The 23,156-nt window shown below is 36.1% G+C and overlaps 1 protein-coding gene across 11 annotated transcripts in view; it reads right to left on the minus strand.

Annotated features, from left to right (window-relative positions):
- PDLIM5 (PDZ and LIM domain 5) overlaps window positions 1-23,156 on the minus strand; it is a gene marked incomplete at both ends in the record, with an annotated part of 222,160 nt that overhangs the window by 35,433 nt on the left and 163,571 nt on the right. For 6 of the 11 annotated variants that reach the window (XM_080698083.1, XM_080698082.1, XM_080698093.1 and 3 more), the window contains one exon: window positions 12,946-13,133. In XM_080698083.1, the coding sequence (XP_080554209.1) occupies window positions 12,946-13,133 (188 nt within the window). Of the gene's footprint in view, window positions 1-12,945; window positions 13,134-22,426; window positions 22,556-23,156 lie in introns of all 11 variants that reach the window. The other 5 variants (XM_080698095.1, XM_080698094.1, XM_080698090.1 and 2 more) reach the window with 1 other exon arrangement.

The following is a 23,156-nucleotide window of genomic DNA, read 5'->3' on the forward strand; positions in this document are numbered from 1 at the left end:
GTGAGACCCTGTTTCCAAGTAAAGAATAAAAAATGGGGCTGGAGGTGTAGTTCGGAGGTAGAATGCCCCTGGGTTCCATTCCCAGCACCACAAAAACAAATAAATAAAACAAATGGGGCAGTATAGAATATGTAACAAATGCTTCCTACATGCCAGTTATTATTATTACACCCTGACATGAGAGCTTATGTGGTCAACAAAGGATCTACTCACTCCACAGCTAGTTAGAGAACATACACAATATTTAATCCAGAAATTCTTCTGGTATGACAGATACATCCAAGGATAAAGCACCTGCTTCCAGATATTTTGTTTTCTGGAGGGTGATGTAGACCAACAAACAGGCAATCAATGTGTCTCAGGATCAGGGCTGCAAAGAGTGCTCAGCCCCCAATAAAGTTTGCATCTACTGTGCAGAACAATCCAGTATATTTTTTTTCTTATTTGTATGGTTTAAATCTGCAGTTAATTAACTTATTCAATAAAGACCCAGGGAGTAAATATGTTAGACTTTGTGGAACTTGCCTATTCTTTTGCAAGTATTCAACTGTCATTGTAGCACGAAAGTAGCCATAGACAATATGTACTATGTCTAAAATATGTCTACAAAATGTGAATATGACTATGCTTCAATAAAACTTTATTTACAAAAACAGGTGACAGGCCAGATGTAAGCCAGGACATCTATTTCCACTGCCTTATTTAAACCATATGCATCAACTAATAAGTCTTTATGGAATCATTTATGAAAAATCTAGATATGATCCTTTACAAAAGGTTTACTCCATTACTGTCTGGATGAAAGCACAATAGGTAGAAAGATGAGCTTTCACAGATGTGTACTTAGATCAACACTGGAAAGCTTTCAACATGGAAATAAATTTCAATAAGAATATTTACAAGAAAAGAAAGCAGGCAGTTCATGGTTATAATTTTTGTTTTTTCCTATCTGATAATTATAATTTTAAACAAAAATCTACTCATTTTAATAGGCAACAGAGCACATTTACAAATGTCACACCACAGTTTTAAACCCGGACAGCTCCAGTCAGGCCTTCATGGCAAGAGACTGGTTTAATTCTATCAAAATGCGGGGAGCAGATGGCAACAAAACATCATTACAAGAGATGAAACGCTTGTAACTGGTAGCAGTTCACTTTATTCATATAAAATTTTTAAAATGGAACCAATAAATTTATCCATCTTAGCTAAGCAAATCTAGTTATCTCGATTTATTAGTGTAGCACGAAACCTACAATGAAATTTGGGTGGTTGGAGAAACTGTAATTTCCTTTCTCACCCCTATCTCCTTTAGACTTCAAATAAAAGATAGAATTTATATCCACTTACAACTGAGATGCACATCCTTCAGTCTTTGATCTAATCAAATCTCACAAATATATCTGAGTTTTTCTTGAAGAAAAAAATAGAACATACCAGATCTCTCTAAAGCTTTGTCTATAATGAAGTAAATAAGCTTTCTCTGTTACTAAAATGTAGCACACACCAGATGAATGGCAATGATAGAAGGTCAAATAAACTAGAACCTTAGTTAAGTGATATGGGTTTCAAAAATGAAGTTTCGATACAAAGAAAATATTACTTGAAACAGACCTTAGCAGTTGCCTGGAACTTAGTTTATCTTACTCATCTAAAGCAGGAATCCTTCCTGTTCCATCCCTATGAGATCTAGTCCTCTTGAAATAGTTTACTGATGTTATATTCTAACACAAGAAAATACACAAATCAGATTCAAAACAAGTAGGTGCATTCCAGTATAGGGCTCTGGACAATTTCTTTGACTTAGACTGTGTTACCTCATTGGTAAGAGGATGCTCATTTTAGTTGTCATGGCATTGCTTAATGTGTCTTCTACATAATTCTTTAAATTCAAAATACTATAAAGACAATTATTAATAATAATCAATGCCATCTACCATTTTCCTGATAAATGAGGTGTACTTTTCCCTTCTAGGCTGCCCACGGTAGTCGAGAGCTCCAGATCTCGACTACATGGGGATGGTGACCAGTGCTCAACACAGCATACGACAGGATCTAATGCTAACTGACCATCTTAAAAGGAAATTCATGTCTTCTCCCCTTTTTCATTTGACCAAAATCAATTTACTCTGTCTCTAAAAGACCTTCAACTGATTATAACTTTTATAGTTACAGCTTACTTGTTTAATGCTTCTTTAAAACACAAAACTTACTTTCTTAAAAAAAAACACCAAGTCTTCCTTCCTTCTCTTCCTCATTCATTCATTCATTCATTCATTCATTCATTCATTTTGAGGAACTGTGGATTAAACCCAGGGGCATTCTATTTCTGAGCTGCACCCTCAGCCCTATTTTTTAAAATTCTTTATTTTGTAATAAGGTCCCGGAGCTGGGCATGGTGGCTCACGCTTGTAATCCCCGTGCTTGGGAGTTGGAGACGGGAGGATCCCGCAGGGTCGAAACTATCTGCGCTGGCTTAAGAGACCCTGTTTCCAAATAAAAAGTATAAAAATAGGTCTGGGAGTGTAACCTGGAGGTAGAAGGGTTTCCAGGAACCCCAGTACCACCAAATAAAAAAAAAAAAGAAATAAAGTCCCACTAAGTTGTGCAGGGAGCTGAGGGTAACTGTGAATCTGTAATCCTAAGGAGCTGAGGACAGCTGTGAATCTGAGCTCTTCCTGTCTCATTCTCCCAAGTACTGGGACTATAAGCCTGGCAAAGTATTACGTTTTTATATTGTTGTCAATTAAGAGCTTTTACCTTTGTGCATATTACAACATCTTAGCTGGTGATTTCCGTGGGGATATAGAATACCCCAGAGGGAATGCAGACTTCAAAGCCTCTTCTTGAGGTGGGGGGGTAGATTTTTTTTTTTTTGGGTAGTACTGGGGTTCCTGGAAGCCCTTCTACCTCCGGGCTATACTCCCAGACCTATTTTTACATTTTAATTTGGAAACAGGGTCTCCTAAACCAGAGCGCACGGCTGGCTTCGAACCTGCGCGATCTTCCTGTCTCTGCCTCCCAAGCGCGGGGATTACAAGCGTGCGCCACCACGCCTGGCGGGGGTGGGGGTTAGATTTTGACCTCTGCCCGGGACCATTCCAATTAGGACTCTGAAAGTCAGGATGCCAGGAATTGCTTATCTTGATTTGGGGAATATATATACTGTTTATAGCATGCTGTAGTGTGATGTGATTGTTCATTTTTATGTCTATACTTGCTCCTATAGTTGATTTTCCTTCCTAATAAATCAGTCTTGTTTCTGACAAGTGAAAAAAAAATCTTCATAAATAAAAAGGCAATTCACTTATTTAAAAAAAGCTTCCATACATATTACCAGATTCATAGAAAGAAAATGATGCCTTAAAAAGACGTAAAAAATTGATATATGTTCAATCTGTAGTATCCGAGATTAACAATGTTGACTATTAAATGATATAATACTATATACAAAGGATATCACCATAGAATCAATGAAATGGCTTTATTTTCCTCAGAATGCCTGTATCCATGGATAGATATCATCATCATCATCATCATCATCATCATCATCATCACCACCACCACCACCACCACCATAGAAGAGAAATCCACTTATTTCTGGCAAACATCAGGTGACATGATAATAAATAGGACTCAACTTGGAGTTATGTGTACATACAATTAAAGAAAGTGTGATGGCAAGGTATAGAGGCACATGCCTATAATCCCAGTGCTTGGGTGGCTGAGACAGGAAGATCACAGGTCAAGAACAGCTTCAGCAACTTAGTGAGATACTCAGCAACTTATTGAGACTATATTTCAAAATAAAAGAATAAAAGGGGATGGGGTATAGCTTGGAGGTAGAAGGCTCCTGGGTTCAATCCCCAGCACAAAAAAGAAAAGTATTATTACAACATACTAATAATTAAGAACTGTTAATAAAATGACAATTAGGTATTAGCTAATCTATAGTTCAGAGATTTTTAAGCAAGAAATTATGTTATTTATTAAATATTTATTAAAGATAATGTTAATATGTTATTAAGTATCATTACATATCCTCTCAAATATATATATTTTGGTAGTACTAGGGTTCCTGGAAGCCTTCTACCTCCAGGCTACACTCCCAGACCTATTTTTTTATATTTTGAAACAGGGTTTCTTAAGCCAGCATGGCTGGCTTCGAACCTGCGCCATCTTCCTGTCTCCGCCTCCCAAGCGTGGGGATTACAAGCGTGCGCCACCATGCCCGGCCCATATCCTCTCAAATATTTTGAGACTAAAAAATAAAAAAAATGTTTACTTAGGGAAAATTAAGGCAAACAAATGAGAAAAAGTTACATAACCGCAGTTATGTTATAAAAATAAACTTTATTTATGAAGTAGTACAAGATGCAATCAATTCAGATTTATGTTCCAATTTGACACATTACATAAAAACCCTAAATATATATTCAACCAATATTTTCTGCCATGATCCCTATTGCTCAGAACCAAGTACAGTCATCCCTGAGAATACACAGGAGATTGGTTTTAAGACCCCTGTGTATGCTCAAGACCTTCATGTAAGAAGTCAAGAGTATCTGCATATAACCTAGGCATATCCTCCCAAGTACTCTAAATCCTCTCTAGATTATTTTAAATAACTAATATAATGTAAATGCTATGCAAATACTTGTTACACTATATTGTTTAGAAAAAAATAAGACAAAATTTCTGTCTACATTCAGTACAAATGCAACTGTTTTTCTTGAATATTTTCTAGAAATCTGAGGTTAGCAATTCACAAAGAATGAACTACCAGATTTAGGGGCTGACTGTAATGCTTTCTCTAAGCTGAATACAATCTTCTACCAGTGTTCTAACAGGACACAGACATCCTCCCCCAGAATCAAGCTTCTGGGAAAGCTGTGGTTAAAACCTGCATTCTAGTCAGGTTATAGTGTAAGGATTTTGCAGTTCTCTTCCCCATAGAATTCTCACTGTTCTTATTTCCACTGTCCAAGGTGATATTCAAAATCACTACCCTCTACACTGGATTACTTCAACAACTTCTTAAATTGTATCCAGGTCTCCAATCTTAATCTCTACAATGAAATCATAATGATCCTCTATATATATTAGAGCTCTAAAGATCTCTAAATAATGCAAATGTGACCTCCCCCTACCGGTGGCTTACATATCTTCCAATATATTTCCTTCACCATCAAGTCTACCCTCTTACCCCCATCAGCCCACCCAACTCTCTCTCTCTCTTATCACTAGGAAATTCTGAACTACAAGCAGCCAATTTTTCTCAAGAGTTTTGTGTATATTATTCCATCTCCAACCCAAAATGTTCTTTCTAAAAACGTTCAAAGTGGTGACTCTATGTGATTTTTTTTAGACACAAACATTCTTCAATTCCTGAATAAGACTTCACTATAAACAAGTGCATATTCTATCTCAGGACTGTACCTCTGGAAATTTATCCAGGTCTTTCTATCCATCCCACTGCCCCAGGTCTCCATGCCTTCTGACCTGGCCCTCGTAATCTGACAACTTTTCCTTACATCTTTTTGCTCATTTATATGTTACATACTTGTGCTTTGTATATAAACTAATTTGTGTGCTACAATGAAACAGGCACATCTATATAACCCTTCCACACTCCATTACTTGGCACATATTCCTTATGTGCCATCAATTCCCATATTCTTTGAACGAAAAAAGCCTGATGAAAAGGCTTCAGAATTGTTATTAATTTTTTAAATTACAGGATAAAAATAATGTAGTGCTAATTATAAGACTGCTGATGTTCACGACCTTTAACTCTTGTGGGAGTTTAATGCTTCATGAGATTGGAATCCCATTCTCTTCTCCTTCAGCCATCTGATATTTTTAATGGCTGCCTTTGGCAGACAGTGCATCCACCTTTGTTCAATGACTCTTATGGGAATTTCAAGTCTGGAAGGAGAATAGAACAATATCTTGGAAGTGAAGGCTGTACCCCTCAAGTTAAATGAAGATTTTTAAACCGAGACAAAGTGATCTATCTACCACCTCCCTCACTCTCTGACATTTACTGAGAACCCATAAACTGTCAGGTATTGTTCTGGTGATATAAAATGAAGATTACTAAGACACCATTTCTGTCTTTCAAGGGATGTAAAAAGTAAAAACAGTAAAAGACACCTATGTAAACAATTAGAATGAATATGGTCAATGTAATGATAAAGATATTACCAAAGTTTTGTTGGAACATAGAGGAAGAATAGGTCAACTATTTAGAAGGTTCAAGAAAACTTCACAAAGAAGATGATAAGTGGTTTTCAAGGGTGAAAAGAAAATTCTCAAGAGTGGAATGAGAAAACACTTCAAATAAAAAGAACAGTACGACTTGTACAAAGCACAAAGATGTGTGACCAAAGAACAGTATAAACTTGTGAACACTTTAGCGTGACTATACTAGAAGGGACACACGGAACACTGACAAAATAAGGCTAGAGGAGGTTGCTGCAAGGTTGTAAGGGGTCTGTACAGCCTGAAAGTCCTGCTAAGAAGCCAAGAACTCAAGACTTTCTCAAGCAAGGAAGTCATGTGACAACTGTTGGTGGAAGGCACCAGTGTAGGTTATCAGTGTTGCTGTGAATGGACTACACGGTAGAACTAAAGCTTTCCCCAGTATTCTCTGTACCTAGGCACTCCAATGTGTTATATGAGTCAGTCTTTAAAACACTGCTCTAGCTGGGCGTGGTGGCGCAGGCTTGTAATCCCCACACTTGGGAGACAGAGACAGGAGGATCGCGCAGGTTCGAAGCCAGCCATGCTTGCTTATGAGACCCTGTTTCCAAATAAAAATATAAAAAATAGGTCTGGGAGTGTAGCCTGGAGGTAGAAGGGCTTCCAGGAAACCCAGTACCACAAAATAATAATAATAATAATAATAATAATAATAATAATAATAATAATAATAATATAAAACAATGCTCTAGGAAACTTCTGTAGATCTTTATTTTAATAGATAAAGAAATTGCAGGTTCAAAAATGTTAACTTTCTAAATTTATATCCCACAGGAACACACTTTTCAAGGCCGCCACGAGTCAGAAAACTGGGTTCAATAAACAATGGGGCTGTTCTAGCAAGGCAAGGCTTATATTCTAGCAAACTAATTAGTTTTGTTTTGTGTGTAACTAAACTAAAATGAGCAAATTAATGTATTCCAAACTAAAATGACTCTTTATGACTTTAAGAATGAACTTGTGGAAAATATCTGACTATATTTGTTAAGATAGTAATATTTTATACATATATTTGCATCCAGTGAGCTAAACTTACCTAATCTGGTATCCATAGCTTATACAGAATCTAAGTAAAACATTATATAGCAAATTAGATTACCTATATAAATATAGAAACATTTTTTTTGAAAACTCATACCTAACCTTTTTTTTTTTTTTTTTTTGGTGGTCCTGGGGGTGGAACCCAGAGGCTTTCTGCCTCTGGGCTATACTCCCAGATCTATTTTATATATTTTTTTATTTGGAAACAGAGCCTTACAAAGTTGCTGAGGCTGGCTTCGAACCTGTGTGATCCTCCTGTCTCAGCCTCCCAAGAGCAGGGATTACAAGCGTGTACCACCACGCCCAGTCTTAACCATTATTAATTATATACAATGTGAAAAATTTAATAGAAACAAAACTATAGTAAACTCAAATGTAAGTATAAATGTACACATATTCAATTCTAAAAAGTAACAAGAAAAAAATCTCACCTTTTACATATTTTTGTAGTTTCAAGCCAATGTTTCCAAAGGGACTATTTTATCTTATTCATGGAAGCAGTATTACCCAAACACCAAGGACAAATAGGTAATTTTGCTAGCAGACATAAAATTCAAGCTTGGATCTTATTATCTTCATATTTTCATCCAGATTATGAACTTCTGAACATTTTACATCCTAAAATTAAGACCTACACTAGTAGGTCTTAAATTTTCAATCACCCCTCTCAATGTAGTCTTTTTCGTATTGTTTTGCCCTGCTGTTTCAAAAACACATTAGTCACCACTCAATAAATAAAAGTATAACAAAATACTTTAGATCAGTGACTTTCAAACTATTTTTTAAACTGTGAAATATAGTAAGAAATATACTTCAGGTATCTTTTGATCCAAAACATATCTATATATGTATATATGTGTATATACTTACATAAATACACTGAAACCACATTTTCATAAACTCATGCCTACTCATAATATGTTAAAACAGTACGTTAAAATACTCTGATACTTGCTATTCTACACTGTTTTAAAATTTTTTATTTTTTATTTTTATTATTTATTTATTTATTTATTTATTTATTTTATTTTATTTTTTTGGTGGTACTGGGGTTCCTGGAAGCCCTTCTACCTCCGGGCTACACTCCCAGACCTATTTTTTACATTTTTAAATTTGGAAACAGGTCTCCTAAGCCAGCGCGGGCGGCTGGCTTCGAACCTGCGCGATCCTCCTATCTCTGCCTCCCAAGTGCGGGGATCACAAGCGTGCGCCACCACGCCCGGCCTGTTTTATTTTTTAAAAGTGTTGGTTACATAGAAGAGCACAAAATTCCCAACATATAAAAATGACTGTTTGAAGAGATGGAAGTACTTATTACCCTGATTTCATCATTACGTATTGTATTCATGCATCAAATTATCAGAATGCACCTAATAAAGATGTACAAATATGTCTCAATAAAAAATAAAGATAAATATAAATGTTGGCTACAATCTATTAAACTGATTTCAGAATCAACTAAATGAATCACAGACTATAATTTAGTCATTTTGATCGCTCCCTCTCACCTATCTCTAGGAATTATTTTTTACATGAGTCACTGGTAATAATCACTTCTTGGTGATCATTAAGAAGAGAGAGAGTGGAAAAGATCAAATCTTACTTGTTTTTTCCTCTTCTTTTTCTGACACTAGAGCACAGCTAGGAATTATCAAAAGCACAAGGCCCGGTGTTCTCAGTGTGTCAGACACTACAGCATGGGCCTTAATGCTTCATTCTGAGCTCACCCGGCCCGGCAGCCCACTGTGTTGGCTTGTGCAGCCCTTTTATGGGGCACTGCTGTTATCACAGGTGAACTGTGAGGGCACACGAACCCATAAGCAGGCTGCTATCATCCGTTAAATAAAAAAACTTTCAAATTTGTATTTGGAAGCTCTTGAATATATCAAAGACTAAGTCAGAGTAGATTTCGAGGTGGCTTTTGGTTTTTTAAAACATAGTACACATTTGGGAGGGTATAATGAAAGGATTTGAGAGGCTGGGAATCTTGGTCTTTTTAAACAATTTATAAATTATTGTAAAATAATTAACTTTCACATAATAATGTATTGAGCGCCTATTTCCAGCACTAAGACAAGATAAACAGAAGGAACTCAAGAAATATTTCTTGATTTGAGCTAAGGATTATGATATAATTCAACTATGACTTCATAATGTGCAACATAGTTTCTTTTTATTCTATTGTTACATATTATATATAATGTTTTACATTGTTATAGTTTTGCTTATATTAAATTCACTTATACTTTCTCTGGAAAAAAAGCATAATGCTTTAAATATTAACCATCTAAATTGTGATATATTTGCCTGCTTTGGGTATTCCAACAAATTAAATTAGACTCAATAAGAAAGGGTTCTGTTGCCCTCTTGTGGTGATTTTGTTTTACTGTATTCACCAGAAATTCTATATTAATTTGAATTCTTTCTTTGTACTGTAAGAAGCAAAGTAGTCATTTGACCATAAATTACCGATTTTTCAAAGCCAGTGCATAGTCTTTTCTCATTTGCTGCATATATACTTTCTTCCCTCCCTTCAATTTCTATCTCAGAAATATAGTCTTTTTTATTGTTATTTTACAAAATATTTTCTTGTTAGCTTCAAAATACCATACAAAGGAATTTTTTTTTTCCTGGTGGTACTGGGGGCAGAACCCAGAGGCTTCTACCTCCGGGCTATACTCCCAGGCCTTTTTTTATATTTTATTTGAAAACAGGGTCTCTCTAAGTTGCTGAGAGCCTCACTAAGTAGCTGAGGCTGGCTTCGAACCTGTGCGATCCTCCTGTTTCAGCCTCCCAAGTGCGAGGATTATAAGTGTGCGCCACCACGCCTGGCTTTACAAGGGAATTTTTTTATAAAAGTTGCTTGCTTTTATTAAATGCACATATAAATAATTACAGTGAATCTCTACCATCATACAGAGGTTTTCAGTAAATGGAAATAACTCAAAATGAATGAGTTTTGTTAGCATTTTTCCCCACGAAGTCTTATTAGGTAAGTCAATAGTCCAGAAATTCAGTCAGAGCATTGTCAGTTTTTAAAAGTCACAAGAAGCAGGGCGTGGTGGTGCACGCTTGTAATCCCTGCACTTGGAAGACTGAGACAGGAAGATCATGCAGGTTCGAAGCCAGCCTCATCTGGCTTAAGAGACCCTGTTTCCAAATAAAGTATAAAATAGGTCTAGGAGTGTAGCCTGGAGATAGAAGGCCCCTGGGTTCCATCCCCAGCACCACCAAAAAAAAAAAAAAAAAAAAAAAGTCACAAGAAGTCAAGCATAGTGGCACACACCTATAATCCCAGTATTTGGGAGACCGAGACAGAAGGATCACAGCTTTAAGGACGGCCTCAGCAACATACAGAGCTAGCCCATGAGCAACTTAGCAAGACCCTATTTCAAAATAAAAAACATAATAGGAGTGGGAATGCCTCTGGGTTCAATCTTCAATACCACTAAAACATAAGTAAAAATAAATTCTTTCCTTTAAAGAAGTCTAGGTCATATGAAATAACTTACTCTCTTTCCCCCACAACACAAATATAGCCAGCCCTCAGTATCTGCAGTCTCCAGATGGGTGAGTTCAACACAGCCCATTAAAATACTTGAAAAAAACCAGTTGTGTCTCTACTGAACAAGAATGGACTCTTTTTTCTTGTCATTATTTCCTGATCTAGTGATGACTATAGGAGGATGTGAGTGGGTCAGAGACACTAACCTATTTTATTTTATTTTATTTATTTATTTATTTATTTTGGTGGTACTGGGGTTCCTGGAAGCCCTTCTTCCTCCGGGCTACACTCCCAGACCTATTTTATATTTTTGAAACAAGGTCTCTTACGCCAGCACCGCTGGCTTCGAACCTGCGCGATCCTCCTGTCTCCGCCTCCCAAGCGCGGGGATTACAAGCGTGCGCCACCACGCCCGGCTCGACACTAACCTATTTTAAAGAAGGGACACTTGAGCATCTGCAAGGAAGGAGTCCTGGGATCAACCTTCTGTGGATTCTGAGGAACAACTTGGACACTAAAGGATGACTGTACTGCTGGCTTCTTTGTAAAGTCAGCAATGTAACATGTGCCATTATGAAATGAACTGAACAGGTAAGAATACACTGACAAGGGCCTGGACCTAGGCAAGGATTATGATGACAGAGGAGAAGAAATTTGAGAAATCCTACGAAGTAGGCCAATTTAGTATCAGTTGTTATGAGAGCAGAGTTGGGTGGTCTACCATTTCCATTCTAGCTTTGGTGACTGAGCGGATGTGCCATTCCCAGGGATGGAAAGTGGACTTTCAGACTTGCTTCATCTGAGGTGTCACCAGGAGACAGTAAATACGGCAACGAATTTGAGGACATGTAGTCAGCAGAGATGACGAGAGACTACCAGTGGTTCATAGTACAACATCCCACAGGGGAGACCCTCCAGGGAGAGCACGAGAGGTGAGACGAGACAGAGCTGAGTTCAGAATGGGTAACATTTAAGTATAGCCTCATCTTCCTATTATTGAGGCATTTCAGTATACAATCATAGATTTTATTTATGTTAGGAGAAACAAGGAAAAGTTTAGATCCCCTTCATTTTGTAGATCAGAATGTTGAGGGTCAAGGAGATTAAGTTACTTTTCTTAACGCTATCATCTGTTGAACTGAATGAAAATTCAAGTTTCCATGTTAAGCCTGAGGTTTTCCCTCCTATCATTCAAATATTCCCTTTCTAGTACTAAGTTCTTCTTCCTCATTTGTTTTATAATTCTTCAAGGCATAAGAATTAAAAGATTCTTTCTTCAGTAACTGTTAAATAGTAATAGTTGCTTCTGTTGTTATCTGAACATGTATCAAACCCAACATGTTATGTTTCCAAGGAAGACATCTAACAATATAATTGTTTATGAAATAGCATTCCAAATTTATAAATCAAAAAGTACTTCCTGAGTAATCTGGAAAACAAGGAAATATGCCATTCTACACTTGTCGGGAATCCAGCCCGACAGCTGACGGGGCTTGGCGAGATGATAAGTACCAACGACTCGAACACAAACCCACGAAGCCAGGAGACAAGTCAAGCAAGATCTCATCTATTTCTCTCCAAGCAGTCCTTTATATAGGACCAAGCCACGAGGGGAATTTCCATGAGAAATAGCCTAGCCTATCCAGGATAAAGATCACTAGCACGTAGTTTACAGCCATCCCAGGCCAGTACATGAGCCATTCATGTGTGCGGAAAGCTCCTTTAAAGGTAGAAAGGGAAAAACCACTCAGTCTCCCCACCCATAATGAATGGGGAAACCACGCCTTCCTAGCTTCCTCCAGGCGCCATCTTTGCCCCTTTTTTGCTGAATCACTTTACTTAAAGTTTTGCCTTAGGCCGTAGGCCGCTCAGGCCGAATCTCCTTAGGCGCTGTATAGACACACCCCATCATACACTAATAAATAGGAAAGGGCAATTGTATAGAACAGACAACAGCACATGTTTCTGAAACACTTTAAAGAGCAGACTAGCTACAGTTATTCTTTATTGCCCTAGTTCTAAAGCTTCAGTGGTTCAGAACAGGGTTCACTAGTGATTCTACCCTAGAACCCAACATACATTTTCACAGTTAAACTCACTCAAGCAAAGCAAGGGGTGAGATTTCTTTGGAATACCTGTTTGGCTTGGCCGTTGCCAGCTTGGAGATTTGATAACACCAGTAGATCCTACAGGCTTGAAAGCCGCAGCAGTTGTGAGGCCGGCCACTCCTGCCCGGTTGGAGCCAGGGTTGTCCGCACTCTCAGGCATGCTCCGACTTGACGATGCTGAGGAAGCTAATTGCTGAGAAGGCTCCTGAGTGTTACTGTAAAGAAAATCAGAAAACAGTGTGGGTGAGGTGGTAGCAATTATATCTAGTAACAATCCTTTCTTTTCCAAATCTATTAAATCTTTAAGAAAATAAAATATTAATAAAAATTTAAATAAAAAAATCTCTGAAACCATGACTGAGGAATTACTTTTCTTTAAAACAAACAAAAAATAAATAAACAAAAAAGGAAAAAAAAAGTCAGGTAGCATTTTCTTTTTATGCTTTGGGAATTCTCTTTAAAAGGTCTACCATAGCCGGGCATGGTGGCACATGCTTGTAATCCCTGTGATTAGGAGGCAGAGACAAGAAGATCGCACAGGTTCAAAGCCAGCCTCTCTGGCTTAAGAGACTCTGTTTCAAAAAAAAAAAAAAAAAGTATAAAATAGGTCTGGGAGCATAGCCCAGAGGTAGAAAGAACCCACAAAAAAAAAAGGTCTACCATAAAAAATTGGGGTACTTACTTCTGGGTATCTACCAAAACGAATGAAAAACAAACTACCAAACTAATGCATGTGTATATATGTTTACAGCTGCACAATTCATTATTGCCAAACTATGGAACCAGCCAATATGTCCATCAACAGATTAATAGATTACAAAACTATGGGATATGTACACAATGGAATTTTGCTCAGCTATAAAGAAGAACAAAATTATGTCATTTACAGGAAAATGGATGGAACTGAAGGACATTATGCTAAATGAGACTAGCCAGTCACAAAAAATAAGAAATCAGATGTTCTCCCTAATATGCAGAAGCTAGGGGAAAAAATGGGTCATAGGAGGAACAATAGATGAAGGAGATACTACAGATGAGCAAAAGGCAACCTAACTGCGGCGGATTGGAGGGAGGAAGAGGAAAATTCTCTAATGTTCATGATGTATATTAACAAATATATCAAAGTCAATCGCTAAGACAAACATGAGAAGAAGAGAAGGGGAAGGAATGGGGCGGGAATTGGGTAAGGGCTAAATGGGTGATGTGTACAGCATGTATGTCTCCACCATCTTGTACCCCATCAAGATGTACGACTACAATGCACCAGTAAGAAATTTTTTTAAATTGGGGTACTAAAAAAGATATACAGCCAATTCCTTTAAATGATTCATTTCCATTCCCTGTTCTTATCTCAACATTTTAGAAAAACCATCCAGATTAAAGCAATGTAGAGAAGCCCTGATGATCTCTAAGAAATGCCATCCATGTTTTCTCTTTCATACATTTTGTGTGTGTGTTTGAGGTGGGGGTGGTACTAGAGACTGAGTCCAGGAACATTCTACTTATGAACTATACCCCAGCCCTTTCTATTTTTTGTTTTGAAACAAGGTCTCACTATATTGTAGGGGCTATCCTTGCACCTGCCATCCTCCTGTCTTAGCCTCCCCAGTATTAGGATTATAGGCGTGTGCCACCAGACCTGGCTCATACACTCTTTTGAGATTTTATGACCCGAATTCCCTAACACCTCACCAGTTACAAAATTTTCACTTGCATGCTCACTAATTCTGTCAAAGTTAAGCACCTACTAAATTACAAGTATTGTGCTATGCACTGTCCACAGAGTAACAAGAAAAGAGCTTTCCAGTCTAACAGAAAGCCCAGAATCTAGGTTTTTGTTTTTTGGGGTTTTTTTTTTTTTTTTTTGGTACTGGGGGTGGAACCCAAGGGCATTCTACCTGCGAGCTATACCCCCAGCCCTATTTTTTATTTTTTAATTTGAAACAGGGTCTCACTGAGTTGCAAAGGGTCTAAGTAGTAGCTGAGGCTGTCTATAAACCTGGATTCTCCTGTCTCAGCCTCCAAAATGCTGGGATTACAGGCATGCACCACCACATCCAGCTCAGAATCTAGATTTATAATTCCAGGAAAAGGACAAGACCACCATTACCTCCACCATATCTTTTAGTTTAACAGAAGGCCTTATCTAGTTTGGACTACAGATCATAAGGCCTTTATTACCAAGTTATTTGTTATTTGTAATTATACATTCAATATCTCCAAAGAAAAAAAACAATTGAGGTAGCCCGAACTACAAAATACATGCTTTGGGATGATACAATAAGATGGTATCGGTTATTTTTTCTACAGTGAAATTTAATAACAATAAAATAATATTTACCACTACTAAACTTTTCAATATTGGCAGCTTAAATAATTCTATGAACAGAAATTCAATTCCATCAAAAACTGAAGCAGCTAGAGGAAGAGACTGATTAAGATGGAGTACTACATTAATGTCTTTAGTAAAAAAAAAAACCTCATATTATATTGTTTAAGTAAAGATCACTTCAGTGAGAGGAAATTTCAAATCCAATTATGTCTGCCGTGCTGACAAATGAACAAAGGCACCTAATTTTCCCAATGTCTCTGGAATCTTAGGTAGCACCTAATGCAGTCGGTGTGTCACTGCCTGTCCTTAGAAAGGTCTTTTTTGGAATGTAGAAATTTGGCTTGTACACTGTCCCCCCTTCAGGGGTATAAAGCTTTCTTTCAGTTACAAGAGTGGTTCCCTGCGCCTACTGTTTGCTACTAAAAGTACAGTTTGTAATGAATACCTGCTTTCCTTCTGAGTCTTGAATTTTGGTATGACCTGGGCACAAGGTGCCTGTATAATAGACCTCTAATAAACATCTTTGGTTCTTAGTCTCTGAGGAGCTTCTCTAGTAGACTCCACCATGCACATGTTATAGACACCATTCTCTGCTGAAGTAATAAGCACATCACATGTGACTCCACAAGGAGAGGACTCTTGAAACTTGAGCCTCATTTCTCCCTGGCTTGCTCTCATGAACCATTTTCTTTGTTGATTTTGGTTTGTACTCTTATGCTGAAATCTTAGTCATAAGTACAACTACATGCTGAGTCTTATAGATCCTCGTACTGAAACAAGAAATCTGAGGGTAGCCTTGGGGCACTTCTGGTACTGAGCAACTTTTGAGAAATCATACTAAAGATACCTTTAACTTTCTTGAAATCTTTTTCTTTATTCTTGTAGTCTCAGATTCAAGTGTAACAAAGTCATTGGGTTTTTTTTGTTTTTTATTAATTTATGAGAAATCAAACCTGTTTGATGTTAAAACACATAGAATGAAAAACTTAAACATTTGGTTGTATCATGAAAATATGAAAAAATATGAAACTGCTTACTTAAATGGGAATGTTGACTGCAATATCAATAAAAGCAATATAAAAAGCACTGTTTGAAATGGAGTTCAAATATTATTATCATTTTATGGAAACCTTTTAAAAGTTTTATAATAGACAAATTATTTAATTCTCCAAGCTTTAATTACCTAAACTTTAAGTAAGGATGATACTTAGCTAGTAAAATTTCCATGAGGCTTAAACAGAATAATTATGTTTAAGGTGCTTAGTCTCCTCTAAGACACAGAATATGGGCTTAACATATGAAAAGGATAATTAAGGTACTCAAGTAATAAAATTAAGACTTATTTTCAATATTTTACCTACTATAACAATATTCTTAAATATTTATACTGCAGAGATAATTATCATTCAAGAGATAATTATCGTTCAAGAACTAAATTATTCATATGGATTTGACAAAACACTGTTTAGACTGTTTAGATTAGCTGTTTATTAGCTAATCTAGCTAAACAGTCACAGTTCTAAGGAAAAAAATGTATGACCAATCAATACTAGAAAGTATAAATGAAATAAAAATATAATTGGGAAGTAACAACAAAACCCAAGTTAGTGTTCGGTAATCTGAAGAAATTCACATTTCATTTCAGCAGTTGCCAAATGTACTTAGAAGAAAGTAGGATGACAGGAATTGAAAGTCAAGCCTAATAAAATCTGGTTGTGGGAATTAGTGACATTGGTCCAGGGTATGAAAAAACAAACAAACAAACAAATAAAAAACTCAGGAGAAACTGGTCTGGTAGCAGACATTTGCAATCGCTGTACTTGGGAACTGAGACAGGAAGTTAGAGGCTAGCCTCAGCTACTTAACAAGGCCCTCTGCAACTTAGTGAGACCCAGTTTCAAAATAAAAAATAGATAATAGGGCTCAGGGTACAGCTCAGAGGTAGAATGGCCCTTGGTTCAATCCCCAGTACCAGAAAAAAAAAAAAAAAAAAACCTCAGGAGAAGCTTGAGGGTAATCCTCATATATATGATATGTGGATTCTCTTCATATGGCTACCAACTGTTTAATGCTAATGAGTCAAATCTACAGTGAGAAAAATTTGGTTCAATGAATGAAAGGAAGTATTTCCTAATATAAAAAAATCATCCAAAGGAACAAGTTTGTCCCTTGGGATGCCTTTCATAAGAGCCTATGACTAGAAGAAACTTTAGTTGAGAATAGAAATGCTGTAGAATAGATGTAACCATTAAGAGGTTCAGGGCTAGGTTATAATTCAGTGTGACATTTAAAGCTTTCTAAGATAAAGCTACAATTAACTTGCCTAATCGTATCTCCTATCACTATGTCATAGAAATCATCCTGGCCACCTTTATTCTTTGCTCAAAGAACACTTTATATGTTTTCCAGACATTACACACAGTGGGTACTTCTCCTCATTTTCTCTCTGTACCCTAAACCCTATTTGAGAGTAACAGAAGTAACAATATCTATTTTGCTGAGCTCCATACTAAGCAATTAACATTTTATTTAAGCAATCAAGCTCCTAAGAATAGAGACTCCTTTTAATCTGTGACATTTGTTAACTGCTTGACATACAATTATACACTGATTTGTAATAGCTGTTTAATTTTTTTATTAATAATAACATCTTTATGTATTTTGTCTCTCCACAACATTATCAGCTACCTGGGGTTGGTAACTTTATTTTGACTATTTGTATACCCCAAATCAGCAAATTCTCTCATCTGTAGAAAGTGGGCTAAAACTACTGCCTTTATTCCAAGGATATTGTAACAACTAAATGAAATACTGGATAATACATGCAAATGACTTATTGGCACAATGCCCAGTACAGATTATGCAATCAAGAAATGAGAGGGATTTCTACATCCTATAATATCCAGACCAGCGGTAATAAGGATAAATAATCTTATTGCATTTATTAAATATACACTTAGTAAATAAACACCTTTCAGTGAACAATTCTGCCTCTAGAGGTGGCTAGGGTGTGTGTGTGTGTGTGTGTGTGTGTGTGTGTGTGTGTGTGTGTGTGTGTTGGGGGATTATGGGAGGCTGAACCCCAAGGCATTCTACCTCCAAGCTATACTCTCAGCTCTTTTATTATTTTTGTTTTGAAACAGAGTCTAACTAGGTTGCTGACTCTTCCTAAATTGCTGAGGCTATTATTGAGCCTGCAATCTGTAATCGCAAGTCTCCCAGATACTGAGATTACAGGTGTGTGCCACCACATCCAACTTGTAGATAGTTTTGAGTCTAGGATCTTGACTCTAGACTCAATCGGCTCCCTCAATTCAACTCAGTTTTAAATAACATGATATAGTTTTTAAATCCCAAGGAGTAAGTCTCACAGCTAAAATATGTTAATTTTGACTATATCCTTTGAGCACAGGTTTGTTTACATTCTCTGTCCAAAAAGACTAAGATTAGTTTAAATCTTAAACTATACCCCTTAGATATAAAGGGCTTGAAGCAGATTGTAAAGAATCCACAAAAATTTAGGTTATAAGCAAGAAAGTTGTTCTATTTATGAGCAAATTCAAGACTGACTGGCTGTTGAATGTTTTCTGGGGTCAATAGATCATTATAACATTTAATGCAGTAACCCATGAATATCAGACTTTAAGCCTAATTACATCTAACTATGCCTGATTCTAAAAATTATACATGTCTTTTTCTAATTTTAAAGTATTGATTACTATTTAAAGAGACTAGGTATCATGTACTAAATGTGAAAAAATGAATAAGGACATTGATGATACTATTTTATATTCAGGAATAAAATGTTACCAGTAATCACTAGCAACAAAATATTAGTGACTAATTTGCTAATGTAGTATGGCATTGTTGCTTAAATTAGATGGCTATCTTATTTTTGAACTCATGAATGAAATATAGTTTTTCAAAATTTAAATTGTTTAAGGTATATAAAATGTAAGCAAAATTAAAATGCTTTCTAAGGGATTCTAAGTATAAATGCATAAGTACTTTTAAACTAATAACAGAAATGCTAAAAATAAAATAAAATTTTCAATAGTCTAAAAAAATAAAAACATTGACTAAAATAAAATGATCAAATGACTTTTATTTTGTATATCACAATTTTATTTTGTTTCAAAAATTAAAAGCAGAAAAATATACTTAATAGAACGAAGAGTTCTTTTAAAAATTAAGGCAGTAAGTAATAAGGAAAAAAGGACAAACATTAACTTTTACTGTCAGTAACCTTACTTATCTTGAGTTTACATTTTTCCCTTATTTGTTTAACTATTACAACAAATAAAGCTTAAGTATAGATTAGGAATAGTTGAAAATTTTAAGCCTATTTTCAAAGGAAAAACTCTCTTTGAAGAAAATTCTTAAGAGTCTCTCTTTTCTTTTTTTGGTGGAACTGGGCATGGAACCAAGGGCCTTTTCTACCTCCAGGCTACTCTCCCAGACCTATTTTATACTTTATTTGGAAACAAAGTCTCACTAAGTTGCTGAGAGCCTCACTCAGTAGCTGAGGCTGGCTTGGAACCTGTGTGATTCTCCTGTTTTAGCCTCCTCAGTGCTGGGATTACAAGCGTGCACCACCATGCCCAGCAGAGTAACTCTTATTCTAATTACATGTTTGTATAACAAAAAAGTCAACTGTGTATCACAGGTTTAAAAATCAATGTTTAAGCTCAATAGTTTTTAGCTGAAGTTTTGCCAAAAAAGGTTACATATTAGAACACAAATGCCAAAATAGAAGGTAAAGAATATTTTTGGAAGAGAATTAATTATGAACAACTTTTTATTTTACAGAACTCTTCCATCAGAACTCTAAAAAGAACATAAACATTGGCCATACTATCCTTCCTTTCAGAAATCTTTATTTATAAGAATTTTTTATATTTTTAGGAGAAAAATTCCTTAAGAGTTTTTAATACCCATATTCAAAGTATCAAATATACTGTAATAGAAAAGTTTAGTACTATACTAGACATAATTTTTCCCAGCAGTTTCAATAATTATTTTGTTTTTTTCTTTTTTATGCATTTTAATCATAATGTTTTCAAAATTTGTTGATGCATTGTAATCATTCAGGATGGTAAAAGCATACATGCACACAGAACTCATTTAGCTCTCCCCCAGTTTCCCCTCTGTTCCCTCCCCTTTCCCTCCTTCCCATTCTCAGCACAGTGATTGCTAAGTCTGTGTACCTCCTGTCCACTGAGGTGTTTCCCTCTCCCCCTTTACATGTCCCTCGGTTAGGTGCTTTCTTCACTCATCTAAGGTTTCTCCTCCTTTGTCTGGAGTCCCTCCTATGTCCTTTTTTGTCCCTGGCTTCTACATATTAAGGAGCACATCAGACTTTTCACTTTTTGTGACTGACTAATCTCACTTGGCATAATGTTCTCCAGTTCCATTCATTTCCATGGAAATGACATAATTTTGTACTTCTTTATGGCTAAGTAAAATTCCTTGTGTATCTATCTCATAGTTTTGTAATCCATTCATTTGTTGATGGACATCTTGGCTGGCATACTTATAATTTTAAAGGCTGCTGTCACATAAAAGCAAAACTCAGTGATAAAACATTACTGACATATCTCGTTTGCTTTTTTTGGTAACCCTCTCACTAAGTTAGCAAGGGTCTTCTCAGGAAACTCACGTGGGATCCCAGAATGTTAACTAGTCTATCTTGTTAAGAACCATTTCTCTTTCTCAAATATCAAAATATATTTTTGTTTCTACTTTTTTTACTGTTAATAAAAAGCAAAGGTAGTTACAACTGATACTTGCTCTAGAAGTGGGTCCGTGGATATCTTCAGTCAGTCCATAACTATACACATATTTCTGTGTGTGCATATAAGCACAGGTACTCTTCTGGGGAGAGGACCTATAGCACTCATCCAGGTTCTCAAAAAGTGTGGTCCAAGTATACTCAAGTACTCGGGTACTCAAGTGTAGTCAAGTGTACTCAAGTACTCAAGTATGTGCTAAGTATGTCAGATATGTGTCTCAGTATAAACTTAGCTCTGAGAATAAAATATTTCTGTTCATCTAACTCTTGAATTGCACAAATATAAAATAATTTCAAGTACTTTTTCTTAGAGCATGGCCTCTCTCCCCATGTGTATACACCTTCCTTAAAAGTTATTCATAATTATAATTAGGCCTATTTAAAACCTATATAAATGCCTCTATAAAAACCTATATAAAACCTATATAAATGCTACTACTGTAGCAAGTTACTACTATAGTCAGAGTTGTATACTCTGCCATTGATTTTAAGTGTCAAATAATTTTATATAGTTAATCCACTGAAATTCTTTTTTATTTTTATATTTTTTATTTTCTATATTATGCCAAGTAATGTTTAGCCTAATTATTATTAAGTTTAGGAGAAAAATTAATGTTTGTGTTTTAGCACTGATATAGTTTGGGTTTAGAATGTCTCTAAAAACTTCATGTTTTGAAGGTTTGGTCACCAGTCCATGGCACTACTGAGAGGTGGTTAAGCCTGTTAGAGGGGCCTAGTGAAAACAAGTTACTATGGGTGTGCTGTTCAAGGACCTGGGGTCCTCCTTTCTTTTACATATTGCAATGAGGTGAACAGCTTCCTATGCCAACCACTCTTTGCTATGATGGTCTGCTTTGTCATAGCCCCCAAAGAAATGGAGTTAGCTTAACAAGAACTGAAACCTCTGAAACCATGAAATATAATAAACTTCTTTTCATAAGCTATTTATCTCAGCTATTTTGGCATAGTCGTGGACAGCTGAATCATACCAAGTATTTCCCAGATAAGGTGAAAAGATTTTTAAAGGAAAACCTTCATGTTTACAAACTGTAAGATAGTGGCCAATTAAAATCAATTAATATTTTTCATTTTTCAAAAGTATGTCTTAACAACAATTTGATTACTCTGCTCCATGCAATAAAAGAAAAGATCCTGTAATTTAAATATTGACACAATTTTATACCAAACATCAGTGAAAGATGTCACAAAGGATCAGAAGGTGAGTTAATAATCATATAAAATAACATGCATATACATTATTAACAATACTTTGAAGTTACAGTTAATTCAAAATTGGATTAAAAATGACAAGGTCTGGCCTGTTAATATGGTGGTTAAGTGTTAGAGAAAGCAAACCACCACTTGCCACATCCACTCCACGGTACCTTGTTTTCTTAACATAAGAGCCAGTTGATTTCCTGGAGGGCGGGAGGTAGGAAAAAGCTAAAGGCTTGGAAACAGGGCTGATGCAGAGTGCATCCAGAAGTGAGTGATATTTTTCAGGACTGGAGAGCCTGGCAAGTATTTAGAAAGAGTTTTAAGTAAAAACAAATGACACTATTCATAGCAGAAAGTACTTTTAAGGCCTATGATTTGAAACTTTTCCTTTGACAGTGATGGGTGTGGGGGCGAGGAGGGAAACCTAAAGCAGTGAGAGAGGAGGGAAAGAAGGGCTGTGAATTTACTGTGTTGCTTTACTCAGTTAACACAATATTGATTGAAATTTCATCAAAATCGGGCAAGGCAATCCTTTAGAAAGCACTTAAACCTATAAAGACTATAAAAATTATATAAAAACAGAAGGAAACAAAAATCCATGAAAACAATCTTACTCTTTTTGTTTCAGGGGAGTGAAAGGTGTTTCAAAGAGTAGTGAGATTTCAGTTCACTCTTTAAAAGTTGTGGGAGAAGATTACATCAATAGAAACTTAATTTATAACTGATTCTGTTCCAAAGTAAAAACTGAAGATTGTAAAAATTTTAAAGTCAATAAGCACATGCCATATAATTATCCACACAATTGAGAAACATCACGCTTAAATGGTAGGATGGGAAAGTTGGTATTTTTTAAACAATAGTAACATATCATGGGCTTTACTGACAACCCAGATAAAA

Source organism: Muscardinus avellanarius (genome assembly GCF_963383645.1).
Source record: "Muscardinus avellanarius genome assembly, chromosome: 6".
Taxonomy (NCBI): Eukaryota; Metazoa; Chordata; class Mammalia; order Rodentia; family Gliridae; genus Muscardinus; species Muscardinus avellanarius.